Below are 22,427 nucleotides of genomic sequence, written 5' to 3'. Positions count from 1 at the left end.
TTTTTTTTTTTTTGAGAGAGTTTTTTACTATAGAGCATGTGCGCTGCCAGAAGGAGAGAGAGAGAGAGGCAGAGAGACAGAAAGTGAGAAATCACCTCCCAGGGGGGATGGCCACACCTCAATCCCTTCTCTTCTCAGGATCTTGGGCATGCATGCACAGGCGCAGGTGAGTTTAAGCCACTGGGTCCAGGACTTGAACTGCGGTTGACTACATGGGAGTTCAGCAACATAGCCATTATGCAGACTGCTGGTCCCTAGAGGTTTTTGTTTTTGTTTTTGTTTTTGTTTTGTGTGTGTGTGTGTGTGTGTGTTGTTTTTTAAGAGATTTTTGCTATAGGGTGTGTGCACTCGCCAGAGAGACAGAAAGCGAGAAATAACCCCTCACCCCACATTCCCTTCTCCTTTCTCCTCTCTGGATCTTGGGCATGCACACGTGCACGTACACACATGCACCCGTTTGAGTTTTAAGCCACCAAGTCTGGGACTCAAACCACTGTCAACTACATAGGAGTCCAGTGATATAACCATTATGTCATCTGCTGGTCCCTCTGATAGCATCCTTTGAGAATCACAACTAGAGCTTTGAGGTCCCAAAAATACATCTAGTATGCCTGAGTAGATGACACTCAATATAGCTTTGACACTAACCCATCATCACTGTCAATATAATCATTGTTTGCATCCATTCATCCAGTGATGTGGCAGGAAATTAGTAATTGCTCTTTATAAACATTCTATCAGTATGGGGGTTAGTATTAACATAGATTTTTCTGTAACATGATTGAGCTAGAGGTGTGGGAAGGACAGAGTACCCATGTAGCCAGGGTAGGAGATGACTGGAAATGCTTCCTAGACCATAAGGTCCTAGATCTCTTTTTTCTATATGAACTCTTAAATATGGACATGCCTGATGCTATAATTTAAGAATTAAAGTTAGGTCAGCTGAAATAACACTTTGGCCTGTTGCTGGCTGATAGCCAGATAACTGGTAAAGGAAAGTGGGGGCTGGAGAACACAGGCAGACAGAGCTACCTTGCTGCCCAAGTACTGTCCAGTTAATCCAGTAAATTGTTTTAATATTCAAAAAAATGCAAGACAGTGCTTTAGAAGGATAATAATTTATATTATCTGAGATGCAGAAGTCCTTCCAGAAATGTAGGCTCAATAGGGGAGCTAAGGAGACAACTTAAAGTAGGCTGCGATCATTATTACAAAACAGTTCAAGTCAGTTTCATAAAAGTTTAGAGGACTAGGTGCAGATCTTTTCCAGCTGGAATGATCACAGTAGATCTTTTCATTTAGGATCTTAAAATTATTTGTAGACATTTGGCACTGAAGGAAGATTGAGCTAAAATAACTACTAATTTCTCAAGGACTTCTTGCATGGTACGTGGGCACAGCAAAATTAGAACTTGAAATCAGAGCTCTTGTTCCTACATTTTACATAACATTCTTAGGACAATTAATTACATATTAAAGTTTCATCAGCCTAAAGGAAACTTGATTTCCTCCCAGAATTTCTAGAACCTCCTTCTTATAAAATGTTTTTTTTTTTTTTTAAAGAATGGTTTTATTTAACTTTATTTATTTTAATTTGACCAGAGAGGGACAGAGAGAGGGGAGAAGGGAGTGAGAAAGCAAGTTGCTGGGTCCAGGACTTGAACTGTGGTCAGCCATGTGGGAGTCCAGCACCCTTAACTACCACGCCACCTGCTAGCCCCAAAAATGTTTTTTTATTTGGCTAACCAAAAAAATTTAAGGTTTATGCCAGATGGCTTTGGTTATAGAACAAATGAATCCTGACTTGTAGTTTCAGTCATTCTCAGTTTTCTTCTACAGCTAAAATTTTGCACTTTAATATACTCACTGTTGGGACTATCAGTTGGCGTAATGGCTATGTTGCTAGACTCCCATGTAGTTGACTGCAGTTTGAGTCCCAGACTCCGATGGCTTAAACTCACCCCAGGTGTGTGTGCATGTGTGCCCAAGATCCTGAGAGGAGAATGGAGGAGAAGGAATTGCCGCTTGGCTATCCCCCAGGGGCATAACTTCTCGCTTTCTGTCTCTCTGTCTCTCTCTGTCTTTTGGTGAGCACATGTGCCCTATAGCAAAAACCTCTCAAAAAAAAAAAGAGTAAAAAAATATATATATATACACTCAGCTGTCTTGTAAATATAGTACCTCTGTACCTCCATCAAACAGATAATTAGAATGTATTAGTGAATTACTGTACATTTGCTCTGTCACTAGAAAAACGTTAAATAAATGGTTTATTTTCATAACTTTTTTTTTTCCGAGAGATTTTTTCGCTATAGGGCGCGTGCGCTCGCCAGACAGACAGAGACAGAGAGACAGAAAGTGAGAAATCATCCCCCAGGGGGGATGGCCACGCCGCAATCCCTTCTTCTCCATTCTCCTCTCGGGATCTTGGGCACGCATGCACACACGCCCGGCGTGAGTTTTTAAGCCACCGGGTCCAGGACGCGAACCACGGTCGACTACGTGGGAGTCCAGAGACATAGCCATTATGCTAACTGCTAGTTCCCATAACTTTTTAAAAAAGATTTATTATCATAATTCAGTTATGACCCGGGAGAGACAGAGAGCAAGCTGCCAGGTCAGAACTCGAACCATGGTTGGCCACATGGGAGTCCAGTGCCTTTAACCACCTGCCAGCCCTCTATTTTCATAATCAAATTAGGAAGGATGACATTAGTCCTTTTATGTAATAGTCCATTGGTGGTACTTATGCTGCAGTAGAAACTGGAAAAAAATGTCTGATAGATAACCAGATAAATTTAATTTCTAGATTTCATAACTGGACCTTAGTATAGTTAAATTTCTCCCACGTTTCTCCGGTAGCCCTGTCTCCTGTCTGCAATTGAAGTAGACACTTAACCAGTGAGATCTTGCTCTTTCTGTATCATAGAAATGCCTTTTCTGCTGAATATCCAGCTCAGACAACTGGAATTTTAGCACCACACCCATTTCTCCCACTTGTTAATGTTGAGCAATGGTCTTTGGTTGACCAGAGTAAATGGGGGAGTCACTCATTGTTAAAGGTCTTGAAACATTGAATGTAGTCCAGACATGTACATTTCCCTGTAACGAGTCACTTTAAATGTCCTGTGCCCAATGGTTTTTTACCAAAAGTGATTCAGAGGAAGAGGGAAGGAGAGGTTGTAAGAATTTAGTTTTCCTTTTTTTTTGAATTCAGAGTTTTCAAGGAAATTTTTGAATGAATAAAATAAATCTTTTTTTTTTTAAAGAGGTGTGGGTTTGTTTGTTACTTTTTTTTTTGGAGAAGTTTTTGCTATAGGGCACTTGTGCACACCAAAAAGACAGAGTGAGACAGAGAGACAGAAAGCAAGAAATCACCCCCCGGGGGAATGGCCACACCGCAATCCCTTCTCCTCCATTCTCCTCTCTGGATCTGGGTCATGCATGCACACGCGCCCAGCGTGAGTTTAAGCCACCGGGTCCGGGACTTGAACCGCCGTCGGCTACATGGGCGTTCAGCGACATAGCCGTTATGCCAACTCCTGGTCCCTGTTTATTTGTATGTTTTTTGCTATTGAGTATGTGTGCTTGCCAGAGACAGTGAGAGGGAAAGTGAAAAATCATCCCCTGGAGGAATGGCCATGCCACAATCCCTTCTCATCCATTCCCCTCCCAGGATCTTGGACATGATCTGGCATGATTTTCTAGCCACCGGATCTGGGACTCAAACCACAGTCAGCCATGTGGAAGTCTAGCGACATAACCACTGCACTACCTACTGGCCCCCAATGTATCTATACTTAAGACTAATTATTATTATTAGGGCTGACAGGTGGCCTAGTGATTAAGGCGCTGGACTCCCACATAGCTGACTGTGGTTCAAGTCTCAAGCCTGGTGGCTTACTTTCTCCCTTTTCCATTCTCTCTGTCTTTGTCTCTCTCTCTCTCTGGCCAAATTAAAAAATAACAAATATAATTCTTTTTTTTTTAATTTATAATTATTTATTTAATTTTATTTATTCATTCATTTATTTTAATTTGACCAGAGAGAAATTCTTAAAAAAAAAAAAAAAAAGTGCTATACTCAAAAGGCAGCTATGGGAAAAAAACTAATTGTTAATAAAATCAAACTTATGCCATTAATCTTTTCTCTACATAAATTACGGAAAAGTATAAAAATAACATTGCAGAAGAGCATTATAGGTGACATACTGCAAATGGATGATAGGCATTTGCTATCATTTGTAGTCCTTTCATTTCTGTCTCTTACATGACACTGTCTAGTAGAATTATAATACAAGCCACATAGTGTCTTTTTATTTATTTACTTTTTGGTGGGGGAGAGATTTTTGCTATAGGGTGCGTGTGCTTGCCAGAAAGACGGAGAGAGACAGAAAGCGAGAAATCACCCCCCAGGGGAGATGGCCATGCCACAATCCCTTCTCCGTTCTCCTCTCAGGATCTTGGGCATGCATGCACACACACCCAGTGTGAGTTTTAAGCCACCGGGTCCAGGACTTGAACCGAGGTTGACTACATGAGAGTCCAGTGACATAGCCCATACACCATCTGCTGGTCCCCTGATCGCCATTTTTTAAAACTTGACTAGAGAGAGACACAGAGAGGGAAAACAAGCCACCTGATCTAGGATTTGAACTGTGGTTGGCCATATGGGAGTCCAGCATCCCAACCACTATGCCACCTGCCAAACCCTCCACTTAACATATTTTGATGAGTTCTTTCTTTCACTGTAGATAATGTACCCCCCCCCCTTTCAATAAGGTTCTAGGATGTGTGCGCTTCCATCTCTCAGCAGGACCTGATACACAATGCAGTCCCTCTTTCTAGTTCTGTCTTGTCAGGAGCCTGCGTGCGTTCTCATACTCAGCATTTTCAAGCTGCCAGGGCCAAGGCACAAAACCTGGTTGGCCATGTGGGATCTGGCTTCCTCTGCATAGCACTTAACTGCTGCTCTAAAGGGCCCTCTCCTCTTCATTGTTTTTTAACCTCTGTATAGTTTTCATAGTATAGATTTAATATATTTCATCAATTCCCTCGTTCTGTGTTCTGATATTTTCTGGTCATTATAAACCATCATCTTTGAACCGTCTTGATCCAAGTGTCTTTGTGTACACATTTGAGTATTTTAATGGAATGGATTGAGACAAAATGTTGAGGAACTTTCAGAAGTATAGCTATGTTCTAACATTGGTAGAAGCATTTTTTTTTTTTCTTTTAATTTGCCAAAGGCCATTGTGCTTGCCAGAGAGAAATTGAGAGAGAGAGAGAGAGAAAGTGAAAGTGTCCCCTGGGGGGATGGCCACACTGCAGTCTTTTCTCCATTCTCCTGTCAGCACTTCAGGCATGTATGCACACATGCCTGGAAGGTTTAAGCTGAGTGGCACTCAGACCAAGCAGTCGGCCTTGTGAGATCCTGCCGCCTTAACCACCACGCCACAGGCTGGCCCAGTGGGAGCAATTTAAGTACTACCTACCTTTTTCTATGGGTCTCATGTTTTGCTTTTATATTATCTCCTCTGGATTTTCATCAGTTTTAAACAGCTGTCTTATCATCAGTAATAGTAACTTTTTCAGATTGGACAGTTGGGCAGTGATGCCCCCAACACATCCCCGTTAGTTCTGTGGCTGCATTTCTGTCTGTCGTGTTGGCACCACCCGATAGACTCTGGAACACTTTCCACTCCCTATCAGTGTATCCTCTCCTGCCATTTCAGGAGCTTGCACCACTGAGCTGCTTTCCCAGTAATGGCGTGTGATAGCTGCCCCGTGTGTTCTGTAACAGCCCGAAGTTGTTCATGGCGGCCTCAGGTTGTGCCTTCATATAATCTGCTTTCTGTCAGAGCATCAGGAAAGTCACGAGGAATTTTTCTATGCAAAAATGCATCATGACTTTTCCAATGACCCAATAGGTTGATTGTGCCTTAGTAATCAGCTCTTTAGGTTGTATCACTATTAAAATGTCTTTCTCAGGGCCTACAGATGGTGTAGTGGTTTTGTCGCTGGACCCCCACACGGCCAACCGCAGTTGGCTTGAAGATCCCTGGAGGAGAAGGGAGTGTGGCTGTTTCCCCCAGGGCATGATTTCTCACTTTTCCCTCTTACTATCTTTCTTTTCAGGTAGCTCACGCCCTATGGCAAAAAACTCGTAAAAAATTCTCTATCTCAGTACCTAATTTCCTTTTTTAAAAAATTTTATCAGAGGGCATGTGGACTTGTAGGTGCAGGAATGAGGAGAAAAGTACCTCCTGATGGAGTGTGGTCATGTCACAGTCTCTTCTTTTTCCATCCTGTCCAGATTTAGGGCACACACATACATGAGCTCAGTGTGCTTTTCAAGCCACTGGGCCAGGGACCTGAACTACACAGTGGGCTCCAGCTCAGTTAACCACTAGGCCATGGGCTGGCCCTGCCTTTACTACCAAAGAATCTATATGCTCACTATTAGCTTGCTAGGCTTTTTTCAGTTTATTGAGTCCAGTGGACTGTACAAACCTAAGATAATACAAATATAATCCACTTAGCTGCTCTATAGGGGTTATTAGAAGAATGAACACATTGGGCATAGGTGTAATGTATTGGCGTGTTTAATTTCTTTATCCCCTAGCATAATTTACCCCATTCAAGTTCCCAAAACTTTGAGGCAGGGTCTTATCTATGCAGTTACTTCATGTAATGTACACTTTCAAATCAAATTTCTCAAGATTTACTGTGAGCATTTGGTAATTTGATTAGAGTAGTGGTTCTTAACCTGGCAACACTTTGGGAAGCCTTTTTTAAAAAGATTAAAGCCTAGACCTCATCCCCAGCTATTCTTATCTAATTGGTTAGTTGTGGGGTTCAATAGTTACATTTTCTGAAAACTTCCTAGGTGATTGGAGAGTGCAGTCTGAATTGAGAACCACTGAGTCAGAAGCTTTGCTGAAGGAATTTTGTTTTGTAAATGTTTATGTATATGTGAACTGTCAGACTAGCTAGTTCCACCAGTGGCCTCCTGGGGGAGGTAGAGTTGGTGGCTGGTTTAATCTAGGATTAGGACAGGGTGCTGCATTTAACTTTGATGTGATACAGTGTCCCTTTGTACTGTGGTTCCCAGGGCTGCTGTAATGAATTGCTACAAACTGGTGACTTAAAAGAACAGCAATTTCTTCTCTTACAGTTCTGGACTCTTCCTAGCTCCTGGAAGTTGTCAGGAATCTTTAGTGTCCTCTGATGTGTCGAATCATCACTATTCTGCCTCTTTTGCTAACACGGCATTCTCTCCTTTTGTCCAAATTCCCCTTGTTTTAAGGATACTAGCTGTTGGATTGAGGCTCACTCTTATGTAGTATAATCTCATTTTAACTTGATTACATCTGCAAAGACCCTGTTTCTAAATAAAGTCACATTCAGTGGTACCAGGGATGAGGCATAGAGAGATGAGTAAGAGGTAACGTGAAATTGAAGGAACGCTCACCGAAGGAGAAAAAGCAGTCAGAATCCGGGGCCAGCAGGTGGCGTGGAAGTTATGTGGTCAGATCCCACAGGGCCAACTGCATTGAGTCCCAGACCCAGTGAATTAAAAATCACACTGGGCAGATGTGCATGCAAGCCCAAAATCCCTAGAAGAGAAGGAGTTGAGGGTGGCCATCCCCCTGGGGGATGATTTCTCACTTTACCTCCCTCTTGAACTCTTTCTCTCATGCCCTCTAGCAAGCTTTAAATAAAAAGTCAAGAGTACATATACTGATGAAAGGTTAATTAAAATATGGAAGCCTGGGAAACTCTTCCCTTTGATTTTGTTTTTTTAGAGGTTTTTGCTATAAGGGCGCATGCGCTAGCCAGACAGAGAGACAAAGTGAGAAATCATGGGGGGGGGGGGGGGAATGGGCACGCCGCAATCCCTTCTCCTCCATTCTCCTCTCGGGATCTTGGGCACGCACGCACACGCACCCAACGTGAGTTTTAAGCCACCGGGTCCGGGATGCAAACCGTGGTCAACTACATAGGAGTCCAGTGACATAGCCATTACGATAACTGCTGGTTCCTCCCTTTGGTTTTTAATTTCATAGTTTTTAATTTCTCTGAATAGAACTGCAGGCTGTCTGTAGAGTATGCTAAGCAGGTTTCCTTCTGTCCTGCAGCTTCTCTGCAGTTTTTCCATGAAGTGTCCCAGCCTTGTGCTTGTTCATTAGAATCGTCTGTGGCTGCAGAGATCCTGAAGGTCTGGAGTAGGGCTGGCAATCCATTTTAAACAGTACTCCAGGTGGTTCTCATGCCTGGGCAAATTTGTTAAACAAAACTGTTTAAAGAATGAAGGGGTTAATTTATGACCAGACCGTCTAAATGGTTTCATCTCGGAAGGTGATTGAAGATTCAGCCTGATGTGGGAAGCCTTCGGAATCACCTGGGAAGCATTCAGAGCTACAGATTCAGAGTCCTCGATTCAGCTTCAGAAATTCTGAACCAATAAGGAAAACTTTTAAAAGTTTCAGAGGTGATTCTCATAACCAGTCAGTTTGAAGACTGAGCCACTGATAGGAGTACACGAAGTAAAGGATCTGGAGCCAGAATTTAAATCTTAGTCCTTTTACTTTAACTCTTAGAAACTTGGTAAAAGTGTTAAAATTCTATTTAGAGAAGTAGCAGGTGGCATGGTGGTTAAGGCTCTGGACACTCCCACATGGCTAACCGTGGTTCAAGTCCCAGACCTGGTGGCTTGCTTTCTCACCCTCCCACCCCCCAGTGTGTCTCTCTCCATCAGATTAAAAAGTAAATGAGGAGTAGGAGTAAGGAAATCTGCCAGTAGTACAAAAAATGTCAGCATTATCAATAGAAAAGTGTTTTCCTGAAGTCTGGCATTGGTGCCTTTTGAAAGGAGTTGATTTACAAAGTTTTCGTTTTGTCCATAAATTTCCTTTTTAACTTATAGTCACGTGAAGAAAACTGGAAATGTCAGGGACCAGCAGTTGGTGTAATGGCTATGTCGCTGGACTCCCATGTAGTTGACCATGGTTTGAGTCCCGGACCCAGTGGCTTAAACTCATGCTGGGTGGGTGTGTGTGCTTGCCCAAGATCCCAGGGGAAAGGTGGAGGAGAAGGGATTGCGGTGTGGCCATCCTCCCTGGTGGGTGATATCTCACTTTCTGTCTCTCTGTCTCTCTCTGTCTTTCTGGCGAGTGCACACGCCCTATAGCAAAAAACCTTGCCAAAAAAAAGAATTATTAAAAAAAAAAGAAAAGAAAATTGAAAATGCCTCACCATAATGATTGGAGTATCTGATATTCCACCATACTTATATGGATTAAGTAGTGCTATTTGGGATAATATAAAGGACTTGTATAGATTTGTATGTCCAGTTAATTTGTGAGCTTCTCATTTCTTTTATTTATTTATTTATTTTTTTTGGAGAGGTTTTTGCTATAGGGTGCGTGCACTTGCCAGACAGAGAGAGACATAGAGACAGAAAGCAAGAAATCACCCCCCACCCGGGCTGGCCACGGCGCAATCCCTTCTCCATTCTCCTCTCGGGATCTTGGGCACGCAGGCACACGCGCCCGACGTGAGTTTAAGCCACTGAGTCCGGGAGTCGAACCGCGGTCGACTACGTGGGAGTCCAGCGACATAGCCATTACGCTAAGTGCTGGTCCCGAGCTTCTCATTTCTTGTTGAAATACTAAAGAGCATACCCCCTCCTGAATTCATTGCCTTTTGTTTTCTTCAAGATCCGCCGATCATGGACCTGCGGCAGTTTCTTATGTGCCTGTCCCTGTGCACAGCCTTTGCCTTGAGCAAGCCCACAGAAAAGAAGGACCGTGTACATCATGAGCCTCAGCTCAGCGAAAAGATTCACAATGATGCTCAGAGTTTTGATTATGACCATGATGCCTTCTTGGGTGCCGAAGAGGCAAAGACCTTTGATCAGCTGACACCAGAAGAGAGCAAGGAAAGACTTGGGTAAGGTGCCAGCTCTCAGGGGGCTAGTTAGCATAGTGACATTCTTTATAAAACAGCTCATTATTTTCCCTCTTCTGACTCCGTCGCCTGTAAAGCTGTGTTTAACTACATCTTCTGAAATCTAACCACAGAATTGCTACCACTAAAATTTAATTAAGCACTTGCTTCCTTATATTTCCCCATTGAATAACAGTTTGTACCTTGTTCTACAAAGCAAAATCATTTTTACATAAAAGTAGCAAGTATCAGGATCCAGCTTAAATTGCATCATCATCTTGATCCTGAAAGAACATCACATGGGTAGCTTCCCATCTCTGCTCCTTTACTTTTAAAAAGCTATCTAGGATCTGTTTATTCATTATTGCCCAAGCCAAGTATTTCAGTGGCTAACAAACTCAAAATTGGATCCCTGGACTATTTTCTGTTAACGTTTATAATTTCCCAGGGTGTCCTCCACCCTTTTTATTCTCATTCTCCTGTATTTGCTTAAGTAATAAAACAAAAGCAATGGAGATCGATAGATAGCATAATGGTATGTCACTGGACTCCATGTGGTCAACCGTGGTTCAAGTCTCAGACTTGGTGGCTTAAAACTCATGCCAGGGACATGTGTACGTGTGCCCAAAGTCCCAAGAGGAGAATGGAAGAGAAGGGATTGCTATGTGGCCATCCCCCCAGGTAGCCAACCTTGCCTTTTAGAAGATTGTGCAAGTGTTATTGTCAGATGTGAATTACTCTCCCAGTAACAGCTGAGCCATAGTCAAATCCTGTGATTCTCTTAGCAGACAGCTTTTTACCTAAAGAGCTGACTTGTTAGAATCCCAGTTGATGACCAAAGACCTGAAAATGTTGACCGTTGTGCTATTGTTTATGTTTTGGGTCTTCCAAATTTTCTTTTTAAGAAAATTGAGGTCAGTTTTTTAAATATTTTCTTCTTGATGAACACCATTGGTGCAGCTTTCTGAACTATAATCAAGAGCTTTGTGTGAAAAGTTGTACCACATAGCAGTTTCCTAAAATATTTTGCCAGTATAGATAGTGCTGTAATTATAAGACACTGATTTTTGTGTGTGTGTTTGTTTTTAAGAGAGATTTTTTGTTATAGGGCACATGTACTCGCTGGAGAGACAGAGATAGGAAGCAAGGAATCACCACCTGGGGGGATAGCCATGCTGCAGTCCCTTCTCCTCCAGTCTCTCCTCTTGGGATTTTGGGCACACGTGTGTGTACCTGTCGTGAGTTTGAAGCCGCTGGGTCCAGGACTCGAACAGTGGTTGGCCATGTGGGAGTCCAGCAGTGTAACCATTACACCATCTGAATTATAAGGCACTGTTAATAGAGTTTGCTTGGGGAAATACTTCAAAATAAATTTATTCCATAATTGGGTTATCTGCCAACCGAAGGGTATGCTGTTTTATCCTTCAACATTGGCAGCAATAATCAAAAGATTTTGCTATGTTGAATGAGCAAAACTATTGCAAAACATGCGAAAGCAGTTTTGAAAAACATACATCGAAGAGTCAGTCTCCTGTTAGGTTGCTTTTCTAACTTTGAAAGACCATACTCTCTTTCAGTTTTAATCTTACAACTGTGCTAACATTCCAGGCTGAAAATAGAGATGCATGAGGATATTCTAAGTCTTCATGTCACGCCTATTAATATTGTGCATGTCCAGCCCACATTTTGATCTATCTACTCACGCTCTTCACAGAATTACTTTTAAATAATGAAAAGCCCTTAGGTTTGGTGTCATTTAGGGTAGATGGTACTTTAGCGAGGATGTTCTGGTTCCCTGTAAGTAGTGGAAAGCTCTGCTAGCAGTTTTTAGTAGAGAAAAGGTATTCCTTTTTGTCAGTAAATATTATCAGACGGTCCACATGTGAGCAGACACTGTATTTGGTTAGAATAAGATGATAAAATGAGATTTCTTGTAGACTCCTTGAATGAAGAAGCACTGTTGGCTTCTCCCAAATTTTGGACCTAGTGACATATCCCTAGTTTATACAGTGACAACTGTTAGAAGCAAGACTCCCAGGTGAACTGTTTTTTATTTGTTTGCTTGCTTGTTTTGGTAAGTGACTGTACAAAAGATTCCCCCCATTTCTCTTCTGTCTATAAGACAAGTAACTAAACTATAAGTCATTGTTTATACTTTTAGAAAAAATTCACTGTTGTTTTTGAAATCTTTAATACTAATACCTAAAAGACTACAGGAAGCATTTTTTTGTTTGTTTTTGATTTTTCATGAGAGAGAGCGCATGAGGGTTTGGGGAAGGTATTTTTGAAAGGGTCTCACTACATTGTGACCTTCCGTCTCACCTTCATACAGCTCCAGCCAATTGCCCAGTGGTACCCTCTTGGTTGTGCCACTATGACTGGGCCAGGCAGTGTTTTAAACAATTTTAATATACAATTTTCAGTTCCTCTTTCTTATTTATTGAGAATGTCAGCAAATAGAATACTTTTTTCCTTTATGTATTATCATTCTACCCCCCAAAAAAGTCTAGATATACTTATTTTTCATTTATGTGTTTTTCAAATGAAGATTTGTTTCAAGAGAGTGGTCTTAATATAAAGGAATTCACCCCTTGATATATTTGCTATAGGAATGGACTAGAATAATTCATTATCCTTTTTGGGGATCACAGGCCCAGACTCTAAGTATATTGAAAGTTGAGGCATACACGTGAATACCTATAAAATGTTCCATGCTGGGCTGGCCCCATAGCCTAGTGGTTGAGAAAATTGGGTCCCACATGGCAAATGTGGTTCAGATCCCAGCTCTAAGGCCTGGAAAACAAGCTGAGCACTTACGCATGCATGCTCCAAATCCCTCAGGGATGGAGAAATGGAGAAGAGATTGTGACATGACCACACCCCATTGGGGAGTTCTCTCTGTCTCTCTCTCTGTTTCTGTCTCTCTCTTTCATGTACCCTTGATAAAAAGGATTTTTTTGCATGCTGAAAATTTCAGGACTGTTAGCACCTTCTGGAGCCCATTTATTGACCCAAATTTTAAACAGCCTAAAGGGTTTCCCTTCTGCCACTTGAAATGCAGAGGCAGTTCTTATCTCTTAGAAGAAAGCCAAGAGGTCACTACAAGTATCGGGTCTGTCTTGAAATAAATGCTTATTTAGTGGCATCATAACAACCATCGGGTTCTCCAGTATCGTAGGGATACTACACCACTGGCTTCATAAATTTTTATAGGCTTTTAAAGATCAGAATTTAGACCCTTATGCCTAAAAATAGTACATGCCTGCTTGCAGTGTACTATCACAGTTGCCCGCATGCAGGATGGTCAGCGGGATAAGAGTGGCTTTAACATTTTTAGAAGGTTGTGTAAAAAATATATATGCAGTCTTTAAAAAGTTCATGGAAATACATATTATCAGTAAACTATGCATGTACTTCAGTACTTTTTTGCACCAAGAAGAACCTCATACTTTAATTCCATTTTTCTATGAACTTTTTAAAGTCCCCTCATATATATGTACATATATGCAGACTTTATATGGCCCACAAAGTCAAGAGAATTTACTATCTTTCCCTTTTTAAAATATCTTTCAGGGATGGAAGGGTTTCTGATACCTTGCCCTTTTTTTCGTAATGGTTCAATGGCATTGTTGGGAGCCAATACCATTTGGGCACAAACTAGTCCCATTATAGATAATGCAAAAGTTTTAAAAACTTGTATAACTTCATTTGTTAATATTGTTAATCTTCTACTAAGTTGAAGTTTAAAAAAAAAATCTGTCATTTCCATGTAGATAAAGTTTTTGTAAAATGGGTTCTTACTGCTGTTTCTACCAGCATTTTAGAGCAGAAGCTACAAGATTACACATTCTTTGAAGGAAAATGCTTGTTAATTATAGGACTTGACAGCTATGGCTAACCCCAAATCTATACGAAGACGAGTCTGTTTTCAATATGTCTTTTAGTGTTCTGTGATTCTAATCACTTTCTTACGTTGTCTTCATGAAATGAACACAAACTGGGAAAAGACATTACTTGCTTCCAAGTGACAGTCTTTCCATCCTGTCCTTAATAGAGCATAGAGATTTGCCAAGACTTTGCTTCTTTGGGAAGTTCTGATTTAAACTTCATTTTCCAGACTGGACTGCTTACTTGTATGTTGTCTTAGCCGCTGTAAGATGGCAAGTGCATTTTTAAGCAGGAGCTTTCATATCATGCACATATTTTTAAATCCTTTCATTCATTAAGATTGACATTGACGAACCTGGAAGAAAGAAGCTCATAAAGGGAGGAGTGTCTTGATTCTTTAACTTTGCTGTTTTGCTTTATAATCTGCATACTAATCCTCTCCGCTTATTATTAACATTCTCTTAATCTGAGATATACATTCTTACCATATTTTGAGTTTTCTTTTTCTGGTTATATGTAAAAGTCCAATTCAACATTTGAAGGTTGTTAGTAGCTTTTAGATACACGGTCTCCTGTGTACCTATTGTTTTTTTTGTTTGTTTCCTGCCTTAAGATATAGATGATCCCAGAACTGTTTTTTTTCTATTTTTATATTTTAAACAAAAATGTTACTTTTTAAAAAGCAGTGACATTTTCGAAAGTCTGATTTAAATATTTTGGATTTGTAGAAAACTATGTCCGTGGTTGTGACTATTTTACCAAAAAATAAAGACTGTCTTCTAAAAGCAGTAAAGAAAAATAAAAAGATTTATTACATTTATTTGATGCAAAGAGTTGGAGAACCCAGATAGGAATGGATATTCACTTCTGAATTCTGACCATAGGCTGATCACTACCTCTTAAGAGAGAGGCTGTGTTTGCTTTTGGATTCAAGTGCACCAGCCATGGACTGCGTACTTTATCCAGAGGGCTCATTACAGACCAGTAATGGGCCACTTAACAGAAAAGTTTTCAGTTGCCTGCCTGGCAGTTTTGTTGTGAAGACAATTTTTTTGTTTCCATGCACTAGCCCTGGACAGCACCTGCGGTCACACACCAGGCTAATTCCAGAGCCTTGTGTCCTTTTAACCTCTTGCTGGATTTCTCTGCATTTTCTACAGAAAGATTGTAAGTAAAATAGATGGCGACAAGGACGGGTTTGTCACTGTGGATGAGCTCAAAGACTGGATTAAATTTGCACAAAAGCGCTGGATTTACGAGGATGTAGAGCGACAGTGGAAGGGGCATGACCTCAATGAGGACGGCCTCGTTTCCTGGGAGGAGTATAAAAATGCCACCTACGGCTACGTTTTAGGTAGGTCCCTACTATCTGGGGGAAAATCCTTATGGAGCCGGCACCTTGAAACGTAACTGTTTTGTCTTGTAGAATGATTGTAGATAAAATAGACGCGGATAAAGATGGGTTTGTGACGGAGGGGGAGCTGAAATCCTGGATTAAGCACGCCCAGAAGAAATACATATATGACAATGTTGAAAACCAGTGGCAGGAGTTTGATATGAATCAAGACGGCTTAATCTCCTGGGATGAGTACAGAAACGTGACTTATGGCACTTACCTGGGTAAGGGGCAAGATGTCAGCCTGGCAGAGGCCGTGGCCTTGAGCCAAGGAAACAAATGGGTCATGCAGTAAAGGAAAGGAAGACACTGCACTTCTCTGAAATAGCTTGACGCTGAGCTGATTTCCTTGTCTGTTTTCATTTTAAATTGGTATATGATGTATTTTTTAATGTGTTTAATTCTGGTTTTCCAAACCCTGGCATCTTCTGCATCTTTAGCATTTCAAATATACTTTACCATTTTTTTCTTTCTGTCATCCCCCATAGAGACAATATTTGGAGTAGAATTCATATCAAAGGCTGCATCATTTCAACGATGCAAAGCAGGAAGCTTTGCAGTGTCTCTTGATAAGGTCCTATTAAAGTGTTGGACCTGGAATTAAAACCAGATTAATTGCTTTATGACAGTGAGACCAGGAGGGGAATCACTGTCTTTTGTTAATAAAGTAACATTCAGATAAAGTAACTTTCCTTGGTACCACTGAACTACTTTGGTGTTTCTGCTTACTGAAGTTGAGAAATGAAAAATTTCCCATTTGTTTTCTCTGGCACATGAGTTTAGTAGCCTGCTTTGCAACTGCTTCAAGGCATATAAATGTTCCTTCGAGTGCTCTCTGTCGATTTGGTAGCTGTGTGCTTGAGCCACCTGTTAGTGATTTTCTTTTACTTAATGCACTTGTCTGCTGCTGGATACTGGGTGGCAGACCTACTGAGCTGATGGACTAGGGTGTAATGAGATTCTTCTCTTGTACATGGCCACAGTTTGAGACAAGAATATTTATGGTACTCTTTGTTTTTATCTTGGAAATTTGGCCAATTTCTGGGTTGTGTCCTCCCACCACAGACTGACAGGGAGCGCATAATGGCCTGTTTCCCCCCTGCATAGCCAGCTGTCTGTGGTACTTACAGGAGCGCATACATTTCTGGTGAAGAGACTTTTATTTCTGTGTTGGGCTTGTTCTCGTTCCTAAGACTAACGTGGTGATCCCTCTCAATGCTTGACACTTAGCCAAGAACCAGACATAGCCTTCACCCAATTAAGAACACGTGTATTAAAAGGTCAGCACAGATGGAGAGTCATCCATGATTCTTGCTCTCTGGCTAAGGCCCAGCACCCTCCTGATTTATTTGGAATTCATTATAAATATAAAGCAAAGGGCAGACTTTTGGTGATCTAAACAGAATGGTGTGTTAATAAATCTCCGCTCAGACCTGGCCACTCACTTGCTTCTCGGGGTGATTCTTCATCTCTCTATGATTATGTGGATAAAAATCTGGCCTGACGGGGCAGATGATTCAATGTAATGGGTATTTCTGCTGCCTGAGACTATGCACACGCTGAAGCACTGGCCAGAGAAACAATGTCTTTATAAGGCATCTTTTTTTGGAGGCGTGTGGGTAGACAGTGTTTAGCGGATATTAGGCAGCTTGTAGAAATGCTGAGGAGGTTTTGTGAGAGTGTGTTTTTGATTCAGAGTTGTGTTCAGATATAAATCACCTTAGCTCTCAGTTAAAATCCATCTCAGTGAATCCACTATCTAGAAAAGGAATAGTAATACTGTCCGCCACTAGTAAAATACGGAATTCTACGATTCACCCTCCCTAGACCGAAATGAGCTCAAAGCTGCAGACAGGCCAGCTAGAGCCATGGGCCAGTGCTTAGATAGATAAAGCACTCCAAGCAGAGATTTAGGCATTTAAGTTTCATCATTAAAAATACAGTTTTGCATCTTCCTTTTCCCATCCTTTTATATGTGCATGTTGTTCTTAGGCGACTTAATTTCAGTCACTGTGTTTTCCTCCAACAAAGAGAGGAGAGCTCTTAGCTAAGGATGTAGTCCTAAAATATAAGTTGTCTTGTTACTTTTCTTATGATATGTAGTTGGTACTGAAACTTTGTATTTGTTTAGGAGAGGGACTTAGTATCTGAGAAAGGTCATGTTTTCTTTAAATTCTCCATCTCCAAGCTCTTATGGCTTTGAAGTTTCATATATATAGGGTTCCAAAGCCATGTGATTCAATAAGCTGTCTTACTGAATTTTTTCTATTTTAATTTGCCAGAGGGCGCATGTGCTCAGGAGAGAGGGAGAGAGCACCACCAGTGGGTCATGGTCACATCACACTCCCTTCTCCATTTTTCCATCTTGTTGGGATTCGGGGTACCCACATGCATGTGCACTGTGTGTTTTTCAAGCCACCAGAGCCAGGATTCAAATCACGTGGTAGGCCAAGTGAGATCCAGCTCCCTTAAGCACCTCACCATTCTTGCTGGTTTTTTGACTCAACAAAGATTGATGGCTCAAGCTGCTTATTAACTCTCAAAACAGAGTAGTAATGTTTTATTTTTGTTTTTCACTTGAGTTTAAAGAGTACATAGATTGAACTGTGGATTTTATAAAACTAGTGCTGTATCTTTTTTATTATTTAATCTGTAAGTTACAGGAACAATAACTGACCTTTAATGTGTCTTTTTTTCTTTAAAAAATGTCTTCATGTTTGTTACCTTATTTGGTTCATGTAGCAACTCACATTGAAAAGTGTTTTATTTGTTTTCTGTAGTTAACTCTGTTACATCTTTTTCAGCTTAAAAAAACTAAATATTCTTTTAGATTTTTGTATAAAGTCTGGATAACTGCTTATGCAGTTCGACATTGTAACAGATGGATAGGTCCAGAATGATTGTAGATAAAATAGACGCGGATAAAGATGGGTTTGTGACGGAGGGGGAGCTGAAATCCTGGATTAAGCACGCCCAGAAGAAATACATATATGACAATGTTGAAAACCAGTGGCAGGAGTTTGATATGAATCAAGACGGCTTAATCTCCTGGGATGAGTACAGAAACGTGACTTATGGCACTTACCTGGGTAAGGGGCAAGATGTCAGCCTGGCAGAGGCCGTGGCCTTGAGCCAAGGAAACAAATGGGTCATGCAGTAAAGGAAAGGAAGACACTGCACTTCTCTGAAATAGCTTGACGCTGAGCTGATTTCCTTGTCTGTTTTCATTTTAAATTGGTATATGATGTATTTTTTAATGTGTTTAATTCTGGTTTTCCAAACCCTGGCATCTTCTGCATCTTTAGCATTTCAAATATACTTTACCATTTTTTTCTTTCTGTCATCCCCCATAGAGACAATATTTGGAGTAGAATTCATATCAAAGGCTGCATCATTTCAACGATGCAAAGCAGGAAGCTTTGCAGTGTCTCTTGATAAGGTCCTATTAAAGTGTTGGACCTGGAATTAAAACCAGATTAATTGCTTTATGACAGTGAGACCAGGAGGGGAATCACTGTCTTTTGTTAATAAAGTAACATTCAGATAAAGTAACTTTCCTTGGTACCACTGAACTACTTTGGTGTTTCTGCTTACTGAAGTTGAGAAATGAAAAATTTCCCATTTGTTTTCTCTGGCACATGAGTTTAGTAGCCTGCTTTGCAACTGCTTCAAGGCATATAAATGTTCCTTCGAGTGCTCTCTGTCGATTTGGTAGCTGTGTGCTTGAGCCACCTGTTAGTGATTTTCTTTTACTTAATGCACTTGTCTGCTGCTGGATACTGGGTGGCAGACCTACTGAGCTGATGGACTAGGGTGTAATGAGATTCTTCTCTTGTACATGGCCACAGTTTGAGACAAGAATATTTATGGTACTCTTTGTTTTTATCTTGGAAATTTGGCCAATTTCTGGGTTGTGTCCTCCCACCACAGACTGACAGGGAGCGCATAATGGCCTGTTTCCCCCCTGCATAGCCAGCTGTCTGTGGTACTTACAGGAGCGCATACATTTCTGGTGAAGAGACTTTTATTTCTGTGTTGGGCTTGTTCTCGTTCCTAAGACTAACGTGGTGATCCCTCTCAATGCTTGACACTTAGCCAAGAACCAGACATAGCCTTCACCCAATTAAGAACACGTGTATTAAAAGGTCAGCACAGATGGAGAGTCATCCATGATTCTTGCTCTCTGGCTAAGGCCCAGCACCCTCCTGATTTATTTGGAATTCATTATAAATATAAAGCAAAGGGCAGACTTTTGGTGATCTAAACAGAATGGTGTGTTAATAAATCTCCGCTCAGACCTGGCCACTCACTTGCTTCTCGGGGTGATTCTTCATCTCTCTATGATTATGTGGATAAAAATCTGGCCTGACGGGGCAGATGATTCAATGTAATGGGTATTTCTGCTGCCTGAGACTATGCACACGCTGAAGCACTGGCCAGAGAAACAATGTCTTTATAAGGCATCTTTTTTTGGAGGCGTGTGGGTAGACAGTGTTTAGCGGATATTAGGCAGCTTGTAGAAATGCTGAGGAGGTTTTGTGAGAGTGTGTTTTTGATTCAGAGTTGTGTTCAGATATAAATCACCTTAGCTCTCAGTTAAAATCCATCTCAGTGAATCCACTATCTAGAAAAGGAATAGTAATACTGTCCGCCACTAGTAAAATACGGAATTCTACGATTCACCCTCCCTAGACCGAAATGAGCTCAAAGCTGCAGACAGGCCAGCTAGAGCCATGGGCCAGTGCTTAGATAGATAAAGCACTCCAAGCAGAGATTTAGGCATTTAAGTTTCATCATTAAAAATACAGTTTTGCATCTTCCTTTTCCCATCCTTTTATATGTGCATGTTGTTCTTAGGCGACTTAATTTCAGTCACTGTGTTTTCCTCCAACAAAGAGAGGAGAGCTCTTAGCTAAGGATGTAGTCCTAAAATATAAGTTGTCTTGTTACTTTTCTTATGATATGTAGTTGGTACTGAAACTTTGTATTTGTTTAGGAGAGGGACTTAGTATCTGAGAAAGGTCATGTTTTCTTTAAATTCTCCATCTCCAAGCTCTTATGGCTTTGAAGTTTCATATATATAGGGTTCCAAAGCCATGTGATTCAATAAGCTGTCTTACTGAATTTTTTCTATTTTAATTTGCCAGAGGGCGCATGTGCTCAGGAGAGAGGGAGAGAGCACCACCAGTGGGTCATGGTCACATCACACTCCCTTCTCCATTTTTCCATCTTGTTGGGATTCGGGGTACCCACATGCATGTGCACTGTGTGTTTTTCAAGCCACCAGAGCCAGGATTCAAATCACGTGGTAGGCCAAGTGAGATCCAGCTCCCTTAAGCACCTCACCATTCTTGCTGGTTTTTTGACTCAACAAAGATTGATGGCTCAAGCTGCTTATTAACTCTCAAAACAGAGTAGTAATGTTTTATTTTTGTTTTTCACTTGAGTTTAAAGAGTACATAGATTGAACTGTGGATTTTATAAAACTAGTGCTGTATCTTTTTTATTATTTAATCTGTAAGTTACAGGAACAATAACTGACCTTTAATGTGTCTTTTTTTCTTTAAAAAATGTCTTCATGTTTGTTACCTTATTTGGTTCATGTAGCAACTCACATTGAAAAGTGTTTTATTTGTTTTCTGTAGTTAACTCTGTTACATCTTTTTCAGCTTAAAAAAACTAAATATTCTTTTAGATTTTTGTATAAAGTCTGGATAACTGCTTATGCAGTTCGACATTGTAACAGATGGATAGGTCCAACTTGACTGTAGTTGTGATCTATTGTTTATTTTTTGATAATGGCTTTTTCAAAGCTTAATTGGTATGCAGTAGTACATATTTAAGTGCATTGCTTATACATTTTGACATGTGTGTTCACCAGTGAAACCATTCATACAGTCAGGATAATTAACATATTCATCACCTACACCCCCCAGATTTTCATGTCCCTTTGTAACTCTCACCCTCCTCCTGTCCGTGGCCCTAGGCAGCCACTGATCTACTTTCTGTAACTAGATTCATTTGCATTTTCTAGAATCTTACATAAAAGGGGATGAAGAGTACTTACTACCTCTTAGTAGATTTCTAAGTTGGCTTTAAAAACCAAATTATCCCCTTTCAAAGTAGAGATGTTCTGTTGCCCGAGTCGAAGCGTACTTACTGGGGATAGAAGGCATTTGTGATATAGCTGCTGCTTTTTTTTTTTTTTTTTTAATTTTTTTATTTTTTAAGAATTATTTTACTTAACTTTATTTACTTACTTTTTTTTTTTCTTCATTTAATTTGACTAGAGAGGGACAGAGTGAATGAACAAGAGAGAGAGAAAAAAACAAGCCACCAGGTCCAGGACTCAAACCATGGTCGGCCGTGTGGGAGTCTAGCACCCTTAGCCACCACACTTCCTGCCGGTACCTGGGATATAGCTTCTTAATGGTAGGCTAGTATTTAAGGAAAAAAACAGTGGCTGATATTTATTGGAAGCCAACTGTCAGTATATGCAGGCATTACTTAAAGCATTTAGCTTAGACTTATTTTATAATTTAAACCTGAGGACAGTCTAATGAGGCAGGTACAGAAGAGACCAAGGCACAGTAAGTTACTTGCCCAGGATCAAATTGGAAAACAGTAACATTCGAACCCCAACAGTATAATTTTAAAGCTATTACCTTCCTGATATCACTAGAAAATTCAAGCCTACTAGTAGTCTTACAGTAATAGTGAAGCATTACATACTCGGTTACAGAGTTCAGGTGCCAAGTTCCATGTTGAATAGCAAACATTGACATTTAACATGGACCTGGCTCAGGTCGGATTACTGGTGCTTTAGCCCAAACTGAGTGTTTTTGCACTGCTGCAATTTTACCTGTGTAATTGATGTGTAATTGAGTTTACTTCCTCATTGCTTGGTTATTCTCTCTTGGTAATTAATTCTCCACCCCACACATTTTCCTTTTATCTGAAAACTTTTAAGATTTGACCTAAATTTTTGTTTTCTAGATGATCCAGACCCTGATGATGGATTTAACTATAAACAGATGATGGTTAGAGATGAGAGGAGGTTTAAAATGGCAGACAAGGATGGAGACCTCATTGCCACAAAGGAGGAGTTCACAGCTTTCTTGCATCCTGAGGAGTACGACTACATGAAAGATATAGTAGTGCAGGTGAGTGAGGCCAGGGATTCTTGCAGGAA

General features: G+C 40.7%; 1 protein-coding gene across 4 annotated transcripts in view; it reads left to right on the top strand.

Annotated features, from left to right (window-relative positions):
* The window catches only part of CALU (calumenin), a 33,313-nt gene that overhangs the window by 1,039 nt on the left and 9,847 nt on the right, over positions 1-22,427 (top strand). For 2 of the 4 annotated variants that reach the window (XM_006146854.3, XM_027771185.1), the window contains exons 2-4: positions 9,723-9,954; positions 15,000-15,193; positions 22,232-22,398. In XM_006146854.3, the coding sequence (XP_006146916.1) occupies positions 9,734-9,954; positions 15,000-15,193; positions 22,232-22,398 (582 nt within the window). In that variant the 5' untranslated portion in view covers positions 9,723-9,733. Of the gene's footprint in view, positions 1-9,722; positions 9,955-14,999; positions 15,194-15,265; positions 15,460-18,135; positions 18,325-22,231; positions 22,399-22,427 lie in introns of those variants that run through there. The other 2 variants (XM_006146853.3, XM_006146855.3) reach the window with 2 other exon arrangements.

Source organism: Tupaia chinensis, unplaced genomic scaffold (assembly GCF_000334495.1).
Source record: "Tupaia chinensis unplaced genomic scaffold, TupChi_1.0 Scaffold000192_1, whole genome shotgun sequence".
Classification (NCBI taxonomy): Eukaryota; Metazoa; Chordata; class Mammalia; order Scandentia; family Tupaiidae; genus Tupaia; species Tupaia belangeri.
This window is presented reverse-complemented; position numbering and strand designations above follow the sequence as displayed.